General features: G+C 41.5%; 2 protein-coding genes across 13 annotated transcripts in view; one reads left to right on the forward strand and one right to left on the reverse strand.

The window, feature by feature from the left end:
- The window catches only part of si:dkey-205h23.2 (CUGBP Elav-like family member 4), a 105381-nt gene extending 95416 nt beyond the window's left edge, over positions 1-9965 (reverse strand). For all 12 annotated transcript variants that reach the window (XM_037246936.1, XM_037246933.1, XM_037246931.1 and 9 more), the window contains exons 1-2: positions 9655-9965; positions 2964-3046 (exon numbers count right to left, since the gene is read on the reverse strand). In XM_037246936.1, the coding sequence (XP_037102831.1) occupies positions 2964-3046; positions 9655-9907 (336 nt within the window). In that variant the 5' untranslated portion in view covers positions 9908-9965. The remainder of the gene's footprint in view (positions 1-2963; positions 3047-9654) is intronic.
- Positions 1-24641, forward strand: part of slc12a4 (solute carrier family 12 member 4) — a 193484-nt gene that overhangs the window by 147297 nt on the left and 21546 nt on the right. The window lies entirely within an intron of this gene.

Genomic DNA, 24641 nt, shown 5'->3' on the forward strand with positions numbered 1-24641 from the left:
CTCACCCAATTAGCATGCTTGTTACACGCAAACACTGGCAGCTAATTGGCCCGAGAGGAGAAAGTGGCGTGGCCCCCGAGATGAGAGCGCAGCATTCATTTGAAGATTAGATCCTCCAATGTCAGGAGGGTGTTTGGCAAACACTTGTAAGGAACATTTCAGTTCAGCCGCAACTGCAAATATTAGTTACACTCGCACGCCGCCTTTATAGCCAGATGGTGTTGCGAATGAGAGGATATGATTGTTGTAGAATGTTTGGGCAGTCAAAAAGGCATCGGGGCTTATTTTGGAGGGGGGATCGACTTCAAACTTGTCAAATGGGTTTTCTTCAAAGTATTGGGTTTATCAATCAAATACACCTGTAGCCCCCCAAAACATGTAAAAAATTCTATGTTGTACATGTAGATCACCAAGATGAACAAATGTCCTTGTGATTTCCTAAATCAAAAAAACAAAATCAATCGGAGCAATTAAAGAAAATATTTGGGCCCTAGGAAAGACTCAGGGGGGAACGCCATCTTCATTAATGACCTTGCCACATTTTAAGATGCATTTGCCAATTAAGAATCACACTATACTACACTCTCTTGGATGCATTATTTATTCAACACTGCTCATGATGGTCTTTATATACAATTGATCAAATAACGCTAATGAAGTTTGCTGAGAACCAGCATCATTCCCCCGTGGGCGATTCCCACAACAGTGCGAGATTCAGTCAATAAGATATTGCAAATTAAGGAAAATTTGAAGATTCTCAGCTAGTGATGATGTAATAATCGTGACTTCCTGAGCGCACACACACACACACACATAGTTTATTTCTGCTTCTTTTCCATCTCACTGTTTGGCGCAAAATTGCCTCAAATGTTGTGAGAGGCGTGCAAAGTGCTAATGAGAAAATAGCACGGTGTGAGAAAAGTGTGAAAAATATGAAACAAATCAGACTTCGTATAGGAGGGCAGTGTATAAAAAGAGAAGTCAGATGAGGTAAACGTATTTTGAGATTCTGAGGCCATTTTCAGGTTACATTAGTGGCTCTTTTATAAATAAAAAAAATAAAGATAAAGAAATATATATTTTTTTAATAAATTATATTATTGGAAGATGGGATTTTTTTCTACATTTCCCTCAATCTTCCATACTTAATCTTCATCAGTGTTGAAGATTTTTTGTATCTGACCCCCTGAGATATCCTTGGCCACCCCCATCTCCATGACTCTTTTTGATCAGTAGTAGATTTCACCTTGGAACTCTGTCATGGATGTGATTTTTGCCCAGTCTCTTTCTTACTGTTAAGAACACTGACTGACCTTAACTGAGGCGAGGGAGGCCTGCATTTCTTTAGACGTTGTCCTGGATTCCTTTGTGACCTCCTGGACACTTTTTGTAAGGTTCACCTCTATTCCATGAGGTGTTTGGTGTCATTGATTGGGAAGGGGCAAAATCTAATTGTGCACATTTCATTATACTTCTGCCCTCCAGAAATGAGTCAAGTAACAGCCTAGCGTAAAGATGCTAACACCTAGCAGTGATACAACCAACTTCTTTACAGTAAAGTTGACGATGAAACTAAAATCACTGCTGGTTATTTTCATCTCAAAAGGCATTCAATGACAGGTGGGAGTGTGGAAAAAACAAACATCTTTTGTGTTGCCTGACAACCACACACACACACACATATGTGGACTCTATCATGAGGTGTAAGGAGAAGCCACTGAGGCGCCGACTAACTCAAAGCAGAGGCCGTGACAATAGCAATCAGGCTTGTCTAGAAGTCTTCTTGTCTTTTCTCCCCATGTTTATGGCCTTACTTTAACATCACACACACACACACACATAAACACACACACATAGAGAAGACCAGGACATCTTTATTAGCCCTCAGTGTGCAGCCTGGGCTCTGCATGAGATTGCAGGACTGACCCCACACTGAGCTCTGTACAGGGCCAATGTTTACCGAAAGCCGGCAGAGCAGGCCATTAACCTCTTTGGAGATAGAAGACAAACAAGTGCGTCCCGTCTTAAGGCCAATAAAGACAGAAACCATCATGACAATCATCTCATTATTAAGCCACATGGGATGGGGAGATGGTGCAGGAGCTAGCTCCCCCCCCCCTCCCCACACACACACAGGGGGGCTCTTCTGCAGCGGGTTGAAGTACCTGCGATACGCCACCGAGTGCAAACATGTGATTAACCCAAAAGCAGGAGGGAGACAAAGCCCCCCCCCTCCCCTCCTCAAGTCCATCAGACACCTCTGGCCCCTTTCTTTGCACACAATTCTTTTTGGTCCCCAACCTCCTCCAGCCCCCTGGTGGTTTAAGATCCTGCAGCTCTGATTAAAGCCCTAACCTGGCAGGGAGGGAAAATTCGGTGGTGAGGAAGGGGGGGGGGCGTGTCCTCGTTTAGGACCCGCGGGCATAATTCAATCACACCTCGATAATTCCCTAGATGTGATGTCGTCGCACACCGAGTGCAGATACACAACTCACATTGAGGGCCTCCTCCCGAGTTGGCTTTAAGACGCGCCCTTTTTTGTTATTTTCAACTTTTTTATCTGTCAACCACAACTTGATTCGGTAAAAGTTACGCATTCGCTGAAGGCGGGACGTCAGAAGGAGGACGAAGGGAGAAAATAAATGAGAATTGGAACAACAGAAGCAGATGGCGATATTCATGGTTAAAATAATTGTTTATACTTACTGTTTGATTATACGTGATAATGAGAAAGGGATTCCTCAAGGCAATTAGTGTTTGCGACCGCCATATTGTGAGAGGACGCGGGGAAGGACGGATGTTATGAAGCAGCGCTGATCAAATATCTTCACTCAGACGGGATAGGCCGCATCTACTTATGTGCATGAGACAGACGGGGATGATGTTTGTTTAGGCCGCCATGCCAAACCGGCCAACCAGCATCTCGAAAAGCTGAGGGTCACGGACAATAAGGATAAACTTACCCCTGGCAGAGTCTTCTGTTCATGGAGGGCGCTCTGGGCTTTCAGTGCTGACTCTCTGGCACAGTATGTAAGAAAGGCACATCCTGCAGAGAGAGAACTAATGTCATTCCACCATTCTAAGTATTGAAAATAATAAAGAATGGACTTGCTGCAGAAATTCCTTCTGAATTCTGTGAAATTGTCAAATATTTTTTTTAATACAGGGCATACTGTACATTGCAGCATAGTAGCATAATAATGCAAAGCTAATATAATAAAAATAGTGAGAGTCCGATATTGCTTTTGAATCAGAGTCATGGAACAATTTGATTCAGTAAGATTCAGCGGGATTCGATTTCGTATGGTACAGCACAGCTGTAGCTTTTGTCATGTTTCGTATAAATAAAAGCTCTCCAAAGCACAAACTAATTAAGAATAAAATGAAAAGAAACAAAAAAATCATCAGCACCATCAGATCAATTTATACTTGTTCATAAAAAAACGATTCGATATGTTTCTGGATACATGAGGTGCTTTACAATTCATGAACGATACATTTTAAAATGTAATATTTCGATTCCGTCAGAACAAATCCGATTATGGGTTCACGTCATTTTTTATTTATTTTATATAACCGTATTATGTCTTTGCTAGAACTCTCTTAGATCACTACTGATGAGTCACAAGGCTCATTTGGACCCCCCCATATAACAAGAGCTTTATTTAGAACTCCATACTGGGTCAAGCCAGAGCTGGCCCTTTTTTCCCCTTTGTAGTTTCAAACACATGAGTCATTCTAAAGAAAAAAAATCAACAGCTATGACATGAAAGTTGCATCATCTCTTGAGACATCTCAGCAAAAAAGTCACAGGAGGTAAACATGCACGGATAAACAAGGCGCTAACAAATGTGCGACAGCTTCCGTGAGGGAGCGTGTCGTGTGTGTTGGCTGCACGGCTGACAGTGGGTGACCCCATTCAGCTCCAGGTTTTGCACCGTGCAGCATAATTTCCCATTACTACATGTCACAGCGGCTGCCAAGCATTCCCACGAGAGAAGAAGGAGCACAACACACACGCACGCACGGTAATGATAACTTGCTCCCAGCATATAGTCGCCCCCGAAGCCGAGCGACTGGCATTCGGCCAAGAACGCTCCCTTTCACGACAACCTTCACCCGCTACCAGGCACTTAGTCAGAAGGAAAAATCACCCCAGGAGACACTGATGAAACGGCATGCCATACGAGCAAAGCGGAAAAAGTTTTGGGGGCCACCGGGGAGGGGCGGAGGGAACACTCTTCATCCTCCTCTGCGTTACAAAACTGCAGGTTGGCGCAAGGGGAGGCGATTCCTGGCTGTCTTAATGTCACATGTGCTTTGCTTTGACAAACACTCGCAATGATAAGATGATTGGAAACGCATCAGAGGACGCGCCTCACTTCAGGGGAGGGAATTCACCCTGGGAATAATAAACATCCCCGTAAATATTAGCATGTCTTGCTTACGAGGCGATTCACATGTTGATCGCTGACTAAAATGCAATGACAGGTTGTGAGAAAAATGAAAAACTCAGGGGATTCTTCACATACCCTTTAGCTCCAGTTCCTTCAAGAACTAAATGTAAATCAATTTGAGCTCTTCTCTAAATCTTGGCCATCTTCATTAAAAATGCAAAGCATCCTTGATTTAATTCCGAACAGCATTTCCTGAACATTCCATCCACTCTCCCACAAACCATGTTTATTATCATTTTGAATATTGCTTGTACTTACATTTTCAGACCATCTGTAAGGCTTCCAGTGAGATTCATGTCAATTATGTATTGTAGTTTTGGTTCTGGTATTTTAATCGCAAAGGACTATGATTGAGAGAGCTTGTTTTGAGAATTGATGGGGCTTAGAAGAGACATTTAAGCCGAGTACAGCAGCTGGTGGCAGGTTGTCGCTGTCAGCGTAAAACGTGTGAATTGACTAATGATGATGCCTCGGCAACAACATGGCACGTGGGGATGAATTCTACCGGGCAAATGTGTATCCTATCATGACAGTATATTAGTTATGGAAAGGTCACAAAATCTGTTCCCTCTTGAAGCAGATTGGATCACAAACTAAGTAAACTCAAACTATCTGTTCATTATAAAAGCGTAGCATATGGCGGGAAAGCTCTCTCAGCTAGCAGATGCAATAAAAAGCAATCTTTCACGTCAATATTTCAAGTTTCTGAAGCAATTAAACGTGCAAGTTGGTCGAGTTAAATGGACAAAGGCTGGGAAATGAGGGCTAGAAAGTGTGGCGGTTGTTGAACAGAGGAAGTGGCAGCGTCCTGTGATGAGCAGGTTAAGTGGGGTGGCGACAATTTACTTTTCCATCATTACAACAAAAGTCCCACAAATTCTATTTAAATGCAAAAAGTGGAGTCGGTCCCACATGATTTGTTTGATTACTTTCAAAACTTACTTTCTGAGTACCTTGCTTTTTTAAAACTAACTATGAACTGACAATTACATGCAGGCAGACATAGTAATTAGATGGTATATACGTATTTTTTTAAAGACAGCAGATGTTCATAATTGAAGATTCTGAAAATGTGGAAAAAATATACTTGATTTTTTTCCCTTTCACAATTAAAAACGATTCCCTGGTGTTTAAATGACAAGTTTCGTCAAATTGCCCCATGGATTTGAGAATTAGGCCACACTTTACACACCTTATTTCTTGTCTCGTTGAAACTAGCTAGAACAGCAGCTCCCTCAGACCACACAGTAGCATCACCCCTCTTTCTAGCTAATAAATGTGATTCAAATTGAATCACAATCAGGCAAATTTTGAAGGACCGGGTATTCTTGGAAGAACCCTTGGCAACAAAAGAATTAAAATTAAGACTGAATGTATTATCTATTTTTTTTTGTTAGACTCAGTTTTCATTATTTTCATTCCTTTCAGAAACAGCAAAGTCAGCCCAGTTGTTTCTGTTTTTGGGGGGGTAGCAGCTTCAGATGACAACATTAGTAAGCAGAAATCAACACTTGAGTTTTCCAGTCTAGTGCAAATGTATTTTACTGATTGTTATTGTTGTGACTTTCACTTTGTCCCATCTGGGGTCGTGACAGTGAGTCACTCGCATGATTTGTTTGGCACACTTTAGCGCCGAATGCCCTTCCTGATGCAACCCACTTTTTTTTTTTTTTGTTAAATTTGGGACCAGTAACAGCTCAGTACTGGGTTGCTGGTTTCTGTCTATACTGTGTTAAATGTAATTTTTCTAAATGGCCCTGAATGACTCATGGCCGCTAAGATCCTCGCCCGTTGAGTGTTTTTACCTCCTCTGGTCCGGAACGAGCTGTTCCGGACATTATAACACAAGCTGTCTAGTTCACTTGACTGCAACATACATGACCCATCACTCATCACGCTTCCAGCTTTAGCTCGTCAATCACAAAATCAAAAAGTAATATGAACAAAACATCCCGTGTCATGTATTTTGGAACGGTGATGTTTTATTAATGGCGGGCGGCGGAATGCCTGCGAGGGTTTCTCGCTGTATTCATTGCATGCATGGAGCCTCCGATGAGCAGGCAATGGATGAGAACATTTAGGCTGTCTTTGTACGGGCTGTGCGGTGCGTCTCCTCTCAGCATCGCAGACGGATTGATAAATAACGCTATTCAAGCACGGGATTTGCCCCCCGCCATCATTCAGCATGTCTGAGCGGCGCACACGGGCTCCGACGCTGACACTAAGCGTTATGATAATGTAGTGCCGGGCCAGAATGATGGATGTTAAACGGTGCAACCTGGGCTGACGAGCGTCATGCCCTCCTCCGGTTCTGTGAAGTCAACCCCCCACAACTAGGAGATTGTTGAAACTACCTGACAACAAACACACACTCGCAGTGACGTGAAATATTGTCTGGATAGAACACTTCAAGTAATGACAATTAGATATAAAAGTGGAGTTATTGATTGATTGAGGGAATCTAAAAATGTTTTTATCTTGATTTTATCTATCCAGTCTTGCCATTTGGAAGACTCAATGTTATTTAAAGTGATTCAATACATGAGTCAATACATTTTGCCGGTCCGTTATTCACCAGTGGCCAGGCCATCCTCAGTCCGTCATTACTTTAGGCCAAACCAGTCCGTTTTCATTGATCGGTCACTCCATCATCATTATTTTTACCACACTTGCTCAATATGGGACAATGTCATTGCGGCCTTTTTGCAAACTCATTGAAATGAGTTTGAACGGATTTGTGAAGTACGTTCAAACGTATTGATAAAATGTAAGCTAAATGGTTAAAAACATCTTTTTTAAAAAAATGTAATCTATTACGGTTTCTTCAGCCCCCCCATACTGCTTGTCCCCTTCAAAATAAAATACCGAACAGCACTAGCAAGACTATGAATGTATAATTAATACAACATATACATACTTAATAATCTTCGTACATATTCCACAAGTGCCATTGCGTTTATCCAATGACAGCTTTTATTTGTCCCTTAAAGGGCGCCGATTCACTTCACCTACTTTGGTTTTCCTTAAAGGCACTAATCCCATTTTCTTGCATCCTGTTCTGGTTCGTACTATCACATGAACATGTGTTACATGAGCAAAAACTCATCCCTGTAATGCATTGGTGAAATCTCATTAAAAGTGCACACAAAGTGACTTTGAATCTCACATGGGACGGATTGACAGGAATGAATGCCCGCCGCAGAGCAACCTCGAGGTGGGGGTGTGATGGGGGGCTCCCGCGTAGGTCCGTCTTCGGAACAGGATTATCACTCTCTTTCCGACTCGGACCTCTCTCATCCTTGGTGTTGACATTCAGGGATGGCCGAGGACGGTGCGTAAACAACGGCAACGGGAGATATTGTTTTAATCGATCACAGCGGGGAAAGAGGTGGGGCGCGGGAGGAACAGGTAGTGCAGGAGGGGACGGGGAGACTTTTCAAGGCTGCTTGAGCTGAACTCATCTCAATGCGATCAATAAGATCATGAACTGTAGCCAGCGACTTACATATCATACATAATTTGACAGTTTGTGCTGAGGGGAATGATTGTGAATGTTAATGGCAATACTAAATTGTAAATGACTGACAAGGAGCCATTTTAAGGCCACATTTGGTAACCGAAATGGACGCCTTATTATTAAATCAAATACAAATGTAATACAATCATATATAATTAATACAAATATAATTGAAATTATTAGAAAAAGAAACAATCGACCAAGTGTTTTCTTGGTGGGAAAAAAAAACCCACACGGGTTTCATTTATTGTGGCACAAGACGTGCGTTGAACATATAGGAAAAGTGCAGAAAGCAATTAAAGTTCCGCCTAATGGACTTTGGACTTAATGGCTCCCTGTGCCTAGAAAAAGTCCCGCACCCTCGCTTTTTGGTTATCATTAAGAAGTGATCGATCTCCGCGTAATCAGCGGCTTGTCGTCCCAATTACGAGGTGATTACTGATCTCTCGGTCGGCGGGGACGACGAGGAGAACGTGTCGCCGGTGTTTTGCAGCACCACTACGCTGCTGAACAGTCAAGGTACGGTGCAAAATATATGGCCACCATGCTAATATGGGACTAGTTAATGCCACACCCCAAAAGACGACTGCATTTTCCCATGAGGGTAAATAACACTGGCGAGTCTAATTATCTCAGATGCTAAATTCACTCATGGACAAAACTGCGGAGCCCATTTGAACACGATTGCTAACCAAAACAGCAGGACTACCAATGTGTAAAAAGCTCTGCCTCTGATGAATTTCAGTGCGGAATGAGTTTCCCGATCATATGTTATGTTGAGAAGGCATCTTTACATATGCTCTGATTCCCAGTTGACTGACGTGTACTCAATGTTGTGTGTGTGTTTATGTTACGGGGAGTTACGTGACTTATTAGACATGCCCAGTCTGCCTTAGTTCATGGCATTCCTTTGCCTTCTTCTCTCTACAGTAATAAAAGTGATCTTATGTAGAGACAGCCGCTATGATATGTGGTAACGCCACACTGTTGTGTGTATCGCTACAGGTTTATGTCCCGAGGAGTTTTATAACATATTTGCTCCACCCAGTCTGCCTTCATTTTTTGGCTTGTTTTTTGTCCGCATATAAATAAATTCATGAAAATTAAATTATTTGTCCTAGATAAATAGATTCCTCTATCATCTGCAGTTGACTAAATAAACACCAACTGACATAAAAATGCGGATTTGCGTGTGAGGGGGTGCTGGAAAAAAAAAAGATTTAGACCCCTACTAAAAGTTCACGCACCATCTATTGTTGACTTATTGTGCGCGTGCGTGCATGCGTGCGCGCGTCTTAGTATGATTGAAAAATGGTTGTACAGTGAGAACCCTGCCCTAAAAGTTTACCACCATCCATTTCTTTTATGTATTTTGGGTGCCGCGTTGCAAAGCCGCACGAGTATCTCAGCGGGGTCCCGCCCCCTTACACGCTCATGATTGTCAATGTAAACACACACGCACACACGCGCACCCGCTCACACACATGCGCGCACAAAAGGCGTGTAGTAGCTGCCTTCACGTGCTCATGCAATTAACACACTTCAAACCACATGCACGTGTTAAATAGTTCACTCCGCTCCTCAGCGCTTCCCCAACAAAAAAATAAATAAAACAAAAAAACAAAATGAGGTCACAGTTTGCTCAGTTACACCAAAGAAGTAAAATCATCCAGAACCAACCTTTATGCATCCCGGTAAACCTGTCTTTCAGTACCGTGAGTTCGTAAATCTTGCCGAATTCCTCAAAGAGCGGTTTGAGGTCCTTCTCCTCCAGGTTGCGAGGGATCTGGCCGATGAAGAGCTTGATGGCGTCGTGGTCCTTCATGGGGATGGTGTTCTGACTACCGAGGCCGAGCCCGTTCATCCTGCCGCCGCTGTCCGTGGTGCTGAATCCATTCTCCCGCAGCACTCCGTTTGCACTGACTGTGGCCATCTTTCCTCAATGGGCCGCCGGCGGGGCTCGGCTCTCTCGCTCTCTCTCTCTCTCCCTCTCGCTCTCTCTCTCTCTCTCTCTCTCTCTCTCTCTCGCTCTCTCTCTCGCTCTTTCGCTCTCCCCCCACCTCCCTTTTGCTTTTCTTTTTTTATTCCGTTCAAATCCCCCTTCTCCCCTCCCCTCCCTTTCTACTCCCCTTCGCCGTCGTTTGTCGTGACGTCACTTTTACAAACGGACGCGGCCCCCCACCGTCTCATTTGCATATAACAAGCGCACGCCCTCTTAGCCAATAGGAGAGCGGGGAGTGACAAGGGGCAGGGTCTAACACAGAAGGCAAACAGTACTGTAAACTCCACCGCTTTTCTGTCAGTGTGTTTTTAAATACAGTATACAGATAGATTTAGATATTTAAATAAAAGTTTACCCGTTATGTTTTATTGTGTTAAATAATTTACATATCAATATAATATTTGTGTTAATATAATTTTTTTTGTGTATTGTGTTAAATAATGTACATATCAATATAATTTACCTTTGTATTTTTTTATTTGATATAATATAAGCAAATGGATAAAACCTTATCATAAACACTGAATATTTATTTATTTATTTATCTATTTATTTATTTAGACACTGTTTACATTACCATCAAATAAAATTCATGTGTTTATTTTATAATTAATTATTCATTATTATTTTATAACTAATTGAGTCACAACCAAGCAGGCATGGACTCCTCCAAAGAAGGAATGAAAATAAAGACAAATGTCATATGGCACACCAATTTATACACAGACAGACATGTTTGGAACTCTTCCCAACAAGGTCTGCAGGTAAAGAGCATCACATATTTAGAGTAGAGCTCCAGAATGGTAGCACACAATAACTTGATGTTAACTTGAATTCTCCACGTTGCACAGCGGGCCGGGCCACCTGCTGGTATGGGCAACAAGCCGTATGTTTCTCACCCTTACTTTCCTTGTATTTGATTCAAGTCAATTCAAGCCCTTATTTTCAACGATGCCATGCAAAATCGTTAGCAGGCGATAGAAACCTGCACGTGGCCTGTCGGCATGAACGCGCGAGCCACACGTGGAGAATCTTAATAATTAGCGCAGTCGGGGATATGGCGTCAATACGAGGGCAGTGAGGCCCCCACGCTGATACGGGTAATTAAGTTAGATGCGATGGCGTCGGATCATGTATCAATAATTGATTGCATGTCGCAAGTCAATTAAAAGCGCTACTAATGAGGGACGCATGCTAGCTTACAAAGCAGTGACACGTGTGCTCTGTTTGAATATCCTTGAATTTGTTTGCCCATTTGTGTCATTAAACGTATATATTTTTTATATGGTGACAGATGAAAATTCATTTGCTATCATTTGCTAAATGGCCCATTGAAGATAATAAATCACCATCAGACAGCTTACATTAAGGCAAGCATAATGCATTTAGGCCTCCTTGCTCGTAATTTGTATGAAAAGACAGCATTTATTTATTTTTTATTTTATTTTATTTTTTTCATCTTGACTCGCGAGTTTAACGTGTTCCCGTTTAAGTAATTTGTCCCATTCAACAAATGGCTTAAAGTGCAATGGTGACTGTGTAACACAAAGCCAAAAATTGACCATAACTAGAAAAACTGCAAATGTGTGTGTGTGCGTGTCAACTGTCAATGTGCGCATTCATTTGGGACGACAGTCCTCCCAGAGTGAAAGTAACATCTGGCTATGGCTTTGTTCTGTAAATGTATTCATTTTCTATGCAATTATGTCTTCGTCGAGCATCTCCGAAAATGGCTTCTGCGCTCAAATTTTTCTTCTTTTGTATTTAACTTACTTTGTGTTCCTTCCTCCTCTTCCTCCTGCGGTTTGGTTTGCCCTCGCATCTGCGAAGACTTTGAAGCCGCAGGTTTGTTCGTCAATTGCGGCTGGCGTGTTCGTATCATCTTTGTTGGAAGACGAGCAAGCTCGTCTTCTTCTTCTCCTTGGCTTCTTTACATGCCAATTGTTCCCCTTTCAGCCTCAAAAAGAAAACTCGGAATGCTTGTATGAATTTGACATGGAAAGAAAGAAAAATCCCATGAGGTGCCCGCTCACCGAGAGCCGCGTTTCACTCAAATTAACTCTGGATGGAAAACGTCCATTTCAGCCATCAGCTCCGAGCCTCATAGGCAAAAATCATTTTGGTAACATTCAATGCTCGGCTGTTCAGAATATTAGAATGACTCATAGCGCGGCCGTCAAGGTGACTTATTGTAACGTCACAATATATGTGTCACGCACAATTCCTTGATACTGTGTTTTCATTACGGCGTTAAAGGGGGAATATGGTGCCAGGTGGTGCGTCGTCATGCATGAACATTTTTCCACTGGCCCTAGGTTCGAAAGGGGAGCAATAATTGATATTCATGCCGCATGCACTATGAGGTGTGACAGTAGTTTTTGTGTGTGGAGTAACAGAAGGGGCCAGAAACCTCATAGCCTGAGGGGGGGGGGCTTTTTATTCCGAATGCTAGGCTGGATGTATAAATTATCACTCAGATGTCATCATTTGCGACTAAAACAATTTCGTAGAATGTTTTTTTTAGGGCCACAACAGTGTGGCTTAACATGGCTAATAAGTCCAATAACAAACACACATGCCAAATTGTGGAACGAGCACACACCAGTCAACTGTAAAAAAGAACAAATTAACATAAAATTATTTGGCACTGAAATTCATCAGAGAGACAGACCTTTTTACACATCGGTAAGTGCTGCTGTTTTGGTTAGCAACAGTGTTGAAATGCACTCAGCAGTTTTGTCCATGAGTGAATTTAGCATCTGAGGTAATTAGACTTGCCAGTTATACTTAGCCAAATGGGAAAAGGGAACCGTGGGGGAATGCTGAAGAATGTTTTTGTAAATTATCTTTAGTTTCATTGTTATTTGGACTTTTTATTCTATCCCCCCCTCCCTCATATGAATGCGCTCTGTGTGGCGGTGTGTTGTTCACGTTTCGGTGAATAATGATGAGCTCTTGATTACAAGGTAGGGAATAAATGAAATGGAAAAAACAAAACAAATGAGAGGTCAGTGGATCGTAGTGAGACGTCCTTTTCCTGGCTGCTAATGAATCCCCAAAATACAAATGCTCCCTCTGACTACTCACTCACTGTTTGCACTTGAATTTCGATATGCACAGACATCCACTCAGACTCATGTTTTATGCGGAATGTTAACGTCGCTCATCTACTCCCATGTTTCACCGTATGCATTGATTATTTGTAGACTTTCCTCATTAAGATTTTTGAGTTTGGTCGAGGAAGAATTCACTAGTGGTTGGCGGGTCCGCCCCATGGCGGCTTCTGGGTTCGAATCCCAAGTCAGGCGTTCACTTTGCATACTCTTTTCGTGCTTATGTGTTTTTTCTGAGGTCATCTTATTCCCTTTCCTTATTTTCAAGATAACGTCTCAAATATTTAAAACATAACAAACAAACGCAAGCAGGCCCACCTTTGTTTTGTGTCTGCTTGTGTTGTATTTAGCTTTTACAAGCTCCTCCCAGTCCCCTTCCCTGAGGCTGTTGTTGCAAACCTGATGGCATTTTTTTTTTGTCAACCTCAATTCCCCTGATATAGATTTGAAAAGTACCCACGGCTGCGTTACGAGCAGCGTCTGTAACTTCACTTCACACAAGTATTTCTTTTTTTTCTTTTTGTTTCTTATGCGCACGGCGTGTTTTATAATAGCATTAAAAATAAAACTCGCACGGGGAACATCTTGGAGGAATGTGTGTAATATATCAGGGATGCATTAAATTGTTGTTGCCTCTCTGTTTGTCAAAGTCGCTCGTATCGAGCCTTGCTTTGATCTGATTTAGTTGAACCTCCAAATGTTTCAAACAAGGGTTAAAGAAAAAAAAAAAAAAAGTAACAAATGAACTTTTTATTTTCTATTTTATCTGTTTCTGTACTTTATTAATTTGAATCAATCCAGGACAAACTGGCTTCAAGAAGATAAACCCCGCACCATATTTAATAAACACAACCTTTTTCTCCAGTCAGTCCACACAAAAATTAATCACGGTGACAAATCGCACTTGTAATCAAGGCCTTTATTTGAATATACAGACGCTTAGGACTTTAATTCTTTTGGTCGCGGGCCAAAGTCTGGGAAACAACAGCTTGGAAAAAAAACACTTGCCAAGAGCTGTCAGGCCAAGCGCTCCTCAAATAAACACCCTGCTGAGCTCGCCATTACCAACAATAACATCAGCGCAATGTCACCGACATTCGGAGAGCATTCCAATAAAATGGCTCTTTCAATTTGCCGAGGCATCATTTAACAGATGTTTTTTTTTTCTTATGAAATTAGAGTCAAGCGATATGGAGAGACGCCGCAGTGTCCTTGGATTTCAAATCGACCATTATTTCTTTTAGCAGCGTGGCTTTTTATCTTCATAATAATCATTATACAATAATGAAAATACAGCATGTAAAAAGGACCTCTGGAGGACCCATGCGATGCCTTTACAGTCACAAAGCGACGCATTTGCCGGCTGCGCAGTTTTATGAGTACAAAGGTTTTCAGAGCTACAGGCTGCGAATTGAAATGGAGCGGGTTTGTCTTGGTGACATTGGTGCAGAGACGTTGACAACTTGAAAAGTTTTACACGGAGATGAGGGAGTGCAGGGTCAACGGCACCAACGGCGACACCATTGCTTGAAAAACGGAGACACAAAAAGATACTTTTTAAAAACTTTTTTTGACAGAGACGTCCCTTCATCCAGATTCTGTACTGATTACTCCACAATTTAACGCTCATTACCCGGCCAAACACAATTTTATTTATTTATTTATTTATTTATTATTTATTATTTATTTTTTATTTTATCTATCTATCTATCTATCTATCTATCTATCTATCTATCTATCTATCTATCTATCTATCTATCTATCTATCTATCTATCTATCTATCTATCTCTATCTATCTATCTATTCATTTATTTGTTTATTTACTATATTTTAAATGACAGTATTTATAAGAAATCAATGAACACATTATTTAAAAAAGCAAACACAAAATAGAAATGTAATACATTTTAATTACTCAACGTCAACTAGGACTTAGCTATCATTTTCTGCTTGCATGAGCGTTAAGACTGCTTCTCAGCTTACTTAAAACATTGCCTGTATAGTTTAAAAAAAGATTTCATCAGAGTCCAAACGATGAGCAGAGTCAAAAGCTGCAGCATGGAATCAAAGAACGCGCACAGCGCAGTGCTAAAAGCTAATGAAAAATAGATTTAGTGTGGAGCCCGCTGCTTTATTTAAGGCTCGCCCATGCGGCGTGAGAGGAAGGCAAGAGCAGCTTGTGAGCCGCTTGCTAAGGCAACGGGAAGCGTCAACGTTTGTGTGTCGACGCCGTGAGCTTCGGATTCCGCCGCGTTCGTCCCGCCAAAGTAAAAATAGACGCTGGTGACAACTCTGTGGTGCCTTACAGACCCACCATTAACGGAATGTTTCCGGGGGGTGTCTCCACTTTACACTTGCGACACTTTTAGACAAAAGAAAAAGGAATGTTTCCTCAAATTTAATGCGAACAACCATAATGTGACAAAGTGAGACTAAAAATGGGCTGAAGCGACTGAACAGGTCTGACTGCTATGTGGTTTATATCATGGAGATGAAAAAGAAGACTTCAATAGACCAAGAAGCTTCTTTATAAAGCACTGAAATTGTGTGGAAAAAAATTTGAGTCAGTTTTTCCGTTTTCTAGTTATTTTTTTTATTATTTTTTTGTGTTAAAATCTGGATTTGTTACAAATTCCAAGGTCTTAGAATCAGCAAAATTCCATGACACAAAATGTTTGGTTTTGCATTGGGTCAAAATTCAGCTGAAATTTTGTAAGAAATTTCAAATCCTTGAATCGTACTTGAACGCAAACGTGGCTCAAGTTTGCATTTAAGATAAGTTTGAACATCTCAAGTTGAACATGACAAAATTTCAACATTTTTTTGAAAGGGATGACAGAATCAAAACCGTGCTCAGTAAACAATCCCTTTTGTGTGGCGAATAAATAGACTAAAGGTTAAAGATCGCAGATCACACATCTCATTGTTTTTCTATCACAAAAATGGTTTTTCTATCGCATTTAAACAGAAGCTTGTAAACTGTAATCTGCCCATTTTCTCCTTCTTGTCAAACAAGTTTCCTTTCGCAGCCGTGTTCTTGCATCCGGCATGTTCTTTATTGAGCTTGAAAGATAACAATTGTTTGTTTTCGCTGTCGAATGGATGTATTTTACACACACACACGTGGTTTGTCACGCTTCCGCACGAAGTCCCGTTAAACCGCACCGACGCACACGCGCCTGGCCATAAAAAGCGTTCCTTTTCCATATTTCACTCTTTATGAAAATTTTATTTGACTTCTTTTTCCTCCTCCACGCCTGATGAAAGGTGCCAAGCCAAAACATATAGTTTTATAATAGATCATTGAACTCCATTTGTCGCTGGAGTGTTGCTAAATTACGGTTATAATTCAGCACCTCACACCTTGCTATGGCAGCAAATTACACACCAATTGCTCCGCTGGGTGTTTTGTGAAATGATGAGCTAATGTGTAACCCAAGGCGAAAGTAGAATTGCCAATAAGATTGACTTAAAATGATGTTTTGGAGATGCTACAATTAAGAGTGTTGTTGTTGTTATGCGGAGCAGGCTGCGGGCTGTTGTGGATTTCTTCTAAGCGCGGCAGCAGCCAGTTTCCTGCAAGATAACATGCTTTTCACTGCATTTTTAATCCCTCTAGGACCACATTTCTTTTTTTCTGTTTTTATTGTTTGGCATATTCACATGCAATGGGTAGCCGTGTGCAGTTACAAGCAAAAGGTTTGGACCGGAACCAAGTGTAGCCGTCTAATTTACAGGAAGTGAGGAGAGTTCAAATGGGAAGTAGAAGTGCACACTTTAGAGTTGAGGCTGCTAAATGCTTACAGCACTCTGCCAAATGTAAACAGTAAGAGTGTCGAGGGAGAGCGCACGGGAGCCCTGCCAAACTTTACAACTACTGACTGTATACTGATGGATAAATACGTATATACATGGTAGATACATGGTACTTCTACCAGAAGGCAAACTTATTAGCATGCTTGACTAAGAATATGAAGCAAATATGCCAACAATATGTCACATTTAGCTTTAAGATTTTTGACTGTCATTTTAATTTGTAATACCACCAATCACCACTGGTTGATTTTGGAGAAAAGAAAATCAATAATTATTTTTTTTTCTCATCAGTTTTGTGCCATCCCGGAATGGTACTTTTTATGGAAGAGAGCCCTTTGCACTTGAAAAAAAAAACATTAATTCAATTATTGGTTATTTTGTTTATTTCTTCAAACCCTCTGTTGTCAAATTAGGAAGATGGTGCATTCTTTATTCATGTCAAAATTGAAATGCGTTTTGCATCCATTTTGTCAATATTTGAAATAGCATTTCTGTCATACATCTGATTAGGAAATTGCTATGGCTTCCCTCCAGCATTTAAGTTGCTCATCCCTGATTTAGAGTCTATTAGCCTAAAAGTCAATATGATTGTGTAGCTGTGTAGCTAACTTTGATGCAGGCAGTGTGGGTTTAGCTTCTGCTTGTACTGCAAAGGTTCCATTCTTGAAGATATTCTTTTGTTTACAGCCCACTCACTCAATTCCACTCTACCCATCGCCTGCTATATTTTTTGTCTTTGAGTGTTTATCGCATCCAGAGTGTAAAAAATGGAGTCCCATCACATCCAAAAACTAACTTTTAACGCGAATAAAGACTCCATTACTCGTCTCGGCTGTCAAATCGTGTACTAAAAGATGTCAACCAGTGAGGCGGATTGCATCCATTGTTCCGCACTGACGGGTCATTTGCAACACTCCGGAGATAAATCTGCGTTCTATTTTTGGGTGCCAGACAGCCCCAACCTGTACTGAGCCTCCTACGAGCGTTTGGGTCCAGACACTGACCGGCCTGGCGTCTGGTCTGGTCTCTTCTGGTCGCGGCAGCTTCCTTCAAGCGTTCCTGCAAGTTAATAAATTCAGGCCCATCTGTTTCCATGCAGAGCTCCTTTTCCATTACCAAAAACACACCCCCACTTCCTTTCTCCCCTCTGTGGACGTCTTTCTAATTAACTTTCCTCTCTCTGCATCTCTTTGTACCCAAACTGGGGGAAGAAATGGAGCTTTGGAGAAGGAAGGAAATAAGACTGAAAGGACAGGAGGTACATTTGTTCGTTGTGATGTTTTGAGGCAAAGTAAACAATGCAATAACCTAGTTAGCCAAAGTGCATATTTTTCTAAGCTATAGCGGCGGTGTTATTAATAGCTGCATGAAGTCTACTTAACCATGCAATAAAAGGCAAGGGGCATCGAGTGCCACTGTTTCACCTCTGCTTCGGAGAGGAGCGCTAATTGCTAGTTGGGGAATCTAATGAAAACCCTGCAGACAAATAATGAGGCAGCACAAAGACTGGAGGGCAAGGTAAAGATGGGAATATAGGAAACATCTCCGGATATATCGGTCTGTTCGTTCACATGCGCACACACACACACGCATGTTGATGTGTGTAAAAATAATTTGTATATATGCTTTTGGGAATGCAACACCCACTAAGAAAACAAAACAAATTATTCACAAATATTGGGGGATTGTAAAATAAATCTGAGAAACACTGAAAATAGCAGCACAAAATGTCCCTGAAGTGAACGAGATTGCGTTGTCTTATTTTGCGGATCTGCCCAATGACATCATTAATTGTCATTATCGATCAGCAAGTTATGACATCATTCCAGATGCCAGATTTTGCCGATCCTTTCCAGACAATCAGATCTGAGTCAAATGTAGCCAAATGAAAATTTTATAACTTCTTCCTACTTCCTACCTCTCTTTTGAACAAGTAAACTGACCATTTATGTGCATTCACTTCTTTTAAATCGTTTTTTACTTTCCGTGACGTTATTTTCGGTTCATTGTTTATATGTTGAATATTTATACCAACAACGGTCCACCACATTCATTCACACAGCGTAAACATCCAACTGTCCTTTCACACACACACTTTAAACAGTCGGTTAATTTGCATACACGCGTAATGCAAATATTAGCGTGTAAAATTACATACACAATGGTCAACATCAGTTCGTCTACTCGTCTACGTATCTTTGCTCTGCATGAATGCTATTGTTGAAACGGTCTTCGGACCAAATGCCCTTTGCATGTGGCTACTACTTTTCCCATTCAATCTAAATGAAAACATTAACCATCAACACCATTAGGGTGTCAGGGTGCCCCCGCCGTTTCTCCATTAGCCTCGAATATATCGGCGGCGGCGTGCCATGACGGCTCTTCGGCATCGACGGCGAGCCGTGCAAAAAAGTAGGGCATAAATAGCCAGAAGAGAACAACACTCTTCACAAGGTTAGGAGTCCCCATTGTGGTGGGAATGTAAGTGATGTGTCTCCACTAAACCGTAATGCGCTTGGTGGCGATGATGCCACTTTTTTATTGTGACGCCGTTGACTATTCACGGAAGCGGTGATGCTGGCTTTGGGAGATTAGATCCCTGCTGTTCTAGGGCACCCTCGTAAGCCCCGCTTGTAATTTCCAGTCGTCTACCTGGGCGGCAAAGTTTATGTGGCTCTTTATAGGGGGGTTGCCAGCTGTGCGACCCCGCCCCACCCCTGGGGAAAAGAGGGGGGGCTCCAAATCTATTCATAAAGTACAATATGATGCATGGTTGACAGTGAGGCTGCCTTTCCAAGATACAAGGCTTCTAGCCAGTGGCGGCAATATTTTTGACGTGCGTTGGAAGCATTTGCATGAATCCCATGCATATTACATCGCTCCGACCTGTTGGCTAGTGCGGGAATTGTCATCATGGGTTGCAGGCAATAATAGTAAGTTACCGCTGCTTGTCAAATGCCATCCTGCTCCTGCCATAATTTATGTGCATAGGACCATTATCTTGAGCCCCAGCGGGCATTTTGTGTCCTTCCGATTTTCAGCTCTGTGTCGCCAAGGAAGTCAACCAAAGCCCGTGCCGAGAATCCCCTCCCCAAATTAATGTTTCGCTTGCCTCCCGCAAATTGATTCGGCGACAGCACAGTCGTCATGTGAGGGAAAGACGGATGAACGCAAAGGAGAGTTTACGCCGCTCATCCGCAAGGGGATGTCTCCGTCATTACCTCTGCCAAGCTCAAAGTGTGATTGAAGGACAGGCAACTTAGATGGTGTACATTATAAAAAGTTATTTTTTAATATAATATGTAGTATATTATATATTACATATTTTTTGTATTTAATTTTTATTTTTTATTTTAATTAATTTTAATTTTTAATGTGTATATTTGATGACACACGGATCCACAGCACTAATTGACATGTAATTTATTATAACTCAGCAGTGATGAAGCGCGGCCTCCAGAGAAATCACAATCGATGCTTTTACTGTTTTTATGGGCGCTTTCTTTTTTCCACAATTTGGCCTTTTCTTCCAGATTACATATAATACTCATCCATACTGTGCTCCCCTTACAGCTCCCTTATGTTTTTTCTTTTCATCTGCGAAAATGGGGCAGCGTAAAAGGCGGACTACCTTTCGGTATCCCCCTGGTGGTCATTGTTTTTTTTCCACGTCTCTTGGATGGGCGGTGTCGGTTCCATTTCGTTGCACCCTGCGGTACAATGACAATAAAGCTATTCAGGTTCTGAATTGGCTGGCGTCATTCAACTCCCGAGCGCCTCCCCCAGTCGTTGTGGTAAGGCAAACTCAAATTTGTGTTGCACAGCCCCACAATAGAGGGCAACAGGGTTTATTTATAAGGAGTGGGAAGTTTAATTTATATATATATCTATATATATATATATATATATAATATCATTTACATATTTATTTATAATAATTTAAGTTTTAGTTAAACTAAAAATTGGGGTGAAAAAGCTAACTGTTATTCGTGATCATTGGGGGTTATGACAAAAGTATGTCACATGACACTATAAACATTTTAAAACGTGACAAAAACACGTATTTCTTCTTTAAATTATTCAGCTGCCTCTGTTTTTTTTTGGTAAGATCTGGCAACTCTAAAACCTTACACTGTAGTGATACTTCCTTGTGAGGTGAATTATGAATGTTTTTAGTTTTTTAACAAACTCTGTGGATGGTTTGAAGAAAGAATGAAGCCATGCAATTGTGGTTTAGATTTTGGTGGCATTTCTGGAATTTTTCTGGTTGGGGGCAGCACACATTTGACGGTTATCCTTTGTAATGCACATTATCACCACCTACAGGACGATTCGGGAACTTTTCTCATGCTACATACGACCTCTCCAATTTGCAACCAAACTCTGGTCCTTTTTCATAGAACAACATAGCCTGAAGTCTAAGTGCTTTGATTTTTCTCATCTTGCTACAATTTTATTAGGCTATTGGACTCTGTATGACTTGCAGAGCGTATTTTTTTCGAACCTTTAATTGAATTGCTGGTTTTTCAGCCACCAAAGATTCTACGAATCTCCTGGCAATGTGTCCAGGGGGTATCTTACTTCTCGGCCTCCCAAGTTTAATGTGATGGGCTATAACCCTGCAATGGATAGGCGGAATAGAAAAAAGATGGATGAATTCCCAAATGGCGTGTTCACTTGACTGTTTCCTGCTCCGTTTGTCTGGCATAAAGCATATTCGTAGTTAGCTAAGTAGCTAGCTAGCTAGAACTCGTTCTTTGACTTTTTCCTCCACGTTTTTGTATGGTGAAGTCATGCAAGGTTTCTGGGAAGGTTTAGCTGAATGCTAAATTATTTTATTGTGTTTAATCCTGTCTTTTTTTCAGAATTATCTGAAGTGAAAAAAAGGGAGCTCAGGGCTAAGTAGCAGGAGAAGAAACCTGACAAATGCAGTATGAGATCAAAGGAAGGACGTTGGGAATGTGGGTACCGAACAAGCCGGCGCAACTGTGTCACGGCCGGGTCATTTGACAGAAACGGAGGGTCAACGACGGGACGGATGAAAAAAAAAGCCGCTGGGCCTGGTGAGCAACGTTGAGGGACATCATGTAATCAAATGAAACACGGTCCACTGGCGCTGTCTAAACACAGTCTGAGCTCACTATTTGCATCCTAATGATGTGTGAATTTAAACTGCACTCAGCTAAGACTTTGTTTACCAGGAAGCTGAAGAAAAAGCTTCTGTTTTCTTCTTTGGACCTCTATTTTTATAAGGAGAGGACATAAAGTTCCCCCAGGGTTGGCGCTTGTTACTAAACAGGCATTCTCATCAAACATCTGTCCCAAATACAGTATATGGGTCCATTATCAGCCGTTGCATTCAAAGCAGAAGGCTGTAATCACCAATTGAATCCTTTACAAGGCACTCAGTAGAATCCCTGTAAATTTAATTCATTTAAAGCCTGCACGCTTATTGGAGTACATTGCAAGACAGGTTTTGGGGGGGTTTTAGCAGTCGATATAATGTCTTTTAAAAATCAGTTCTGTTTAGATTTTAAATCATTTTAGAAATACCGTATTTTCCGCACTATAAGGCGCACCTAAAACTTCCAATTTTCTCAAAAGCCGACAGTGCGCCTTATATATGGACCAATATTGAGCCACTACAGCAGGCGTGTCCAAAGTCCGGCCCGCGGGCCAAATGTATGTATCTTATATATGGACAAAGTTTTAAAATGGGCCATTCATTGAAGGTGCGCCTTATAATCCGGTGCGCCTTATATATGGACAAAGTTTTAAAATGGGCCATTCATTGAAGGTGCGCCTTATAATCCCGTGCGCCTTATAGTGCGGAAAATACGGTACTATAAACAAAAATACAAACACTCAGGATGGCACACTATGACAGTAAAGTCGTTTTTGTGTCACTATTTGTCAACTCAGCCTCGTTGTTCGACACCCTGTTACAATAATTATATTTCTACATTATAAATGCCGACTAATAGAAACACGACATGCCTGGGGAACGTATGAAACAACAGCTGCCATAATAGCAGAGGCAACAACTTAACAAATACCGAATAGAAATATGAATGATGGCGTTTGACGTGATTGATGCTTTTATAAGCTTCTTCTACTATCACTTTTAAAGCTGTCCAGCGTACGCATTTGCAAGGTTGAGGTGATTTGTAATTCTGAGTCCAATTTATTCCCCAATAATGTTGCATTTTAATACACACACAAAAACATGGCGCTATTCATCTGTAAGCTTTCCGATTGCCATTAGCATCCACGCAAGGTACACAAATGTAAAAACACACAGTTATGTTCATTCATCCGTCGCCCTCCAAGTTCAGCCGAGTTTAATAGGACCTTTTTTTTTTTAGACCCATTATTTACCACTCTCCGCATAATAGTTCCGCATGAGATGCCATGCTCTCCTCAAGTATAATGAACTGGGAAACATCACATACAATCAACAGTACCACTGTGTCCAAGAGGAGCATTTTAATAATGCTACAGTGTGCTGTAATTGCCTGTTTTGTTTTGATAACCTTGCGTGCGCCATGCATAAATCCGGAGGTTATGAACTCTTGCTAAGTATGTTTTTTTTTTCTGAGTTTATATTTAGTTAACAGAAATATATAAAACCTTAAAACAGTAAATAAATTGTCGAAGTTAGCTGGGATAGACTCCTTGGGAGAGGTCATCTGAATTGCCAACCTTGCAGATTATTTTTTGAGCATAATCCTGCCCTGTTTCCATATAAACGCCGACCAAACAATACCTTTAGCGTTCGCACTTTAACGCTTGGCAAAGGTAATAGCAGATTTGCATACGATGCAAATGCTTTCTCCGGAGACTCGACTTTTCTTTGAAAGATGGAAGCTGGAAAGCTGGTGAACATGTGGTGAGCGAGCGGTGATAAGGAAGCTACGAGCGCCAGAACCTCTCTGTCTTCCTGGTCTCTGGTGCCTGTATCCAAGAAAGACAGATGGATTTGCTTTTCCCTAGATATATATCCCATCGCTCGCACTCCACACACACTGCAATGCCTTTGTACTCCTATATTTATATAAATATACACGTATATAAAGAGAGAGAGAGAGAGAGGGAACGGGTAGGATTAATACACAACCAAAGGCCCGAATATCTTGAAGAACACAGGCGCAGTGACTTTGACTAACAAATAGACTCTAGCGGGCACACGCTCAAACACTCTGCTTGGGAGGCAGCTGCGCAAATACTCCGACCCACATTCTTTGCATCTGAGGAGTGTTCCAAATACAACAGCAAATATTTCCCCTGCTGTCATCTCCTCTATTTTCTCCCACTTATTTATCAAAAGTGTGCCTGGGAAGGGGCGGGTGGGTTTTCACTGCGATTCACCGTGTGCGGCCCGGAGAACGTTAGCATCCTTCCAGGACCTTTTTAGCGAGTGGCAGGTCCGAAAAATTGTGTACCACATCCCCTGCACTACCTTTCCCCTGATGAAGATGAAATGTAAATTTAGCGACGTGGGCTCATTGGCGGGAGTCTGGCGCTGTGTGATAGGACCCGACTGGAGGCACATTTGATTAATTTTAATTCTATCCTCATATGGACCACCGCTGCAACATTCGTGAGCGTAAGAGACCCTGTACTTAATGAACAATTTGCATCACATGAGAGATGATGAGCAATTTTTGCATCATTAACTGAAAAAAACACATAGAATGTATGAATGTAAAAAAAAGGATGAATTACTACTAATAGT

This window comes from Syngnathus acus, chromosome 3 (genome assembly GCF_901709675.1).
Source record: "Syngnathus acus chromosome 3, fSynAcu1.2, whole genome shotgun sequence".
NCBI lineage: Eukaryota > Metazoa > Chordata > Actinopteri > Syngnathiformes > Syngnathidae > Syngnathus > Syngnathus acus.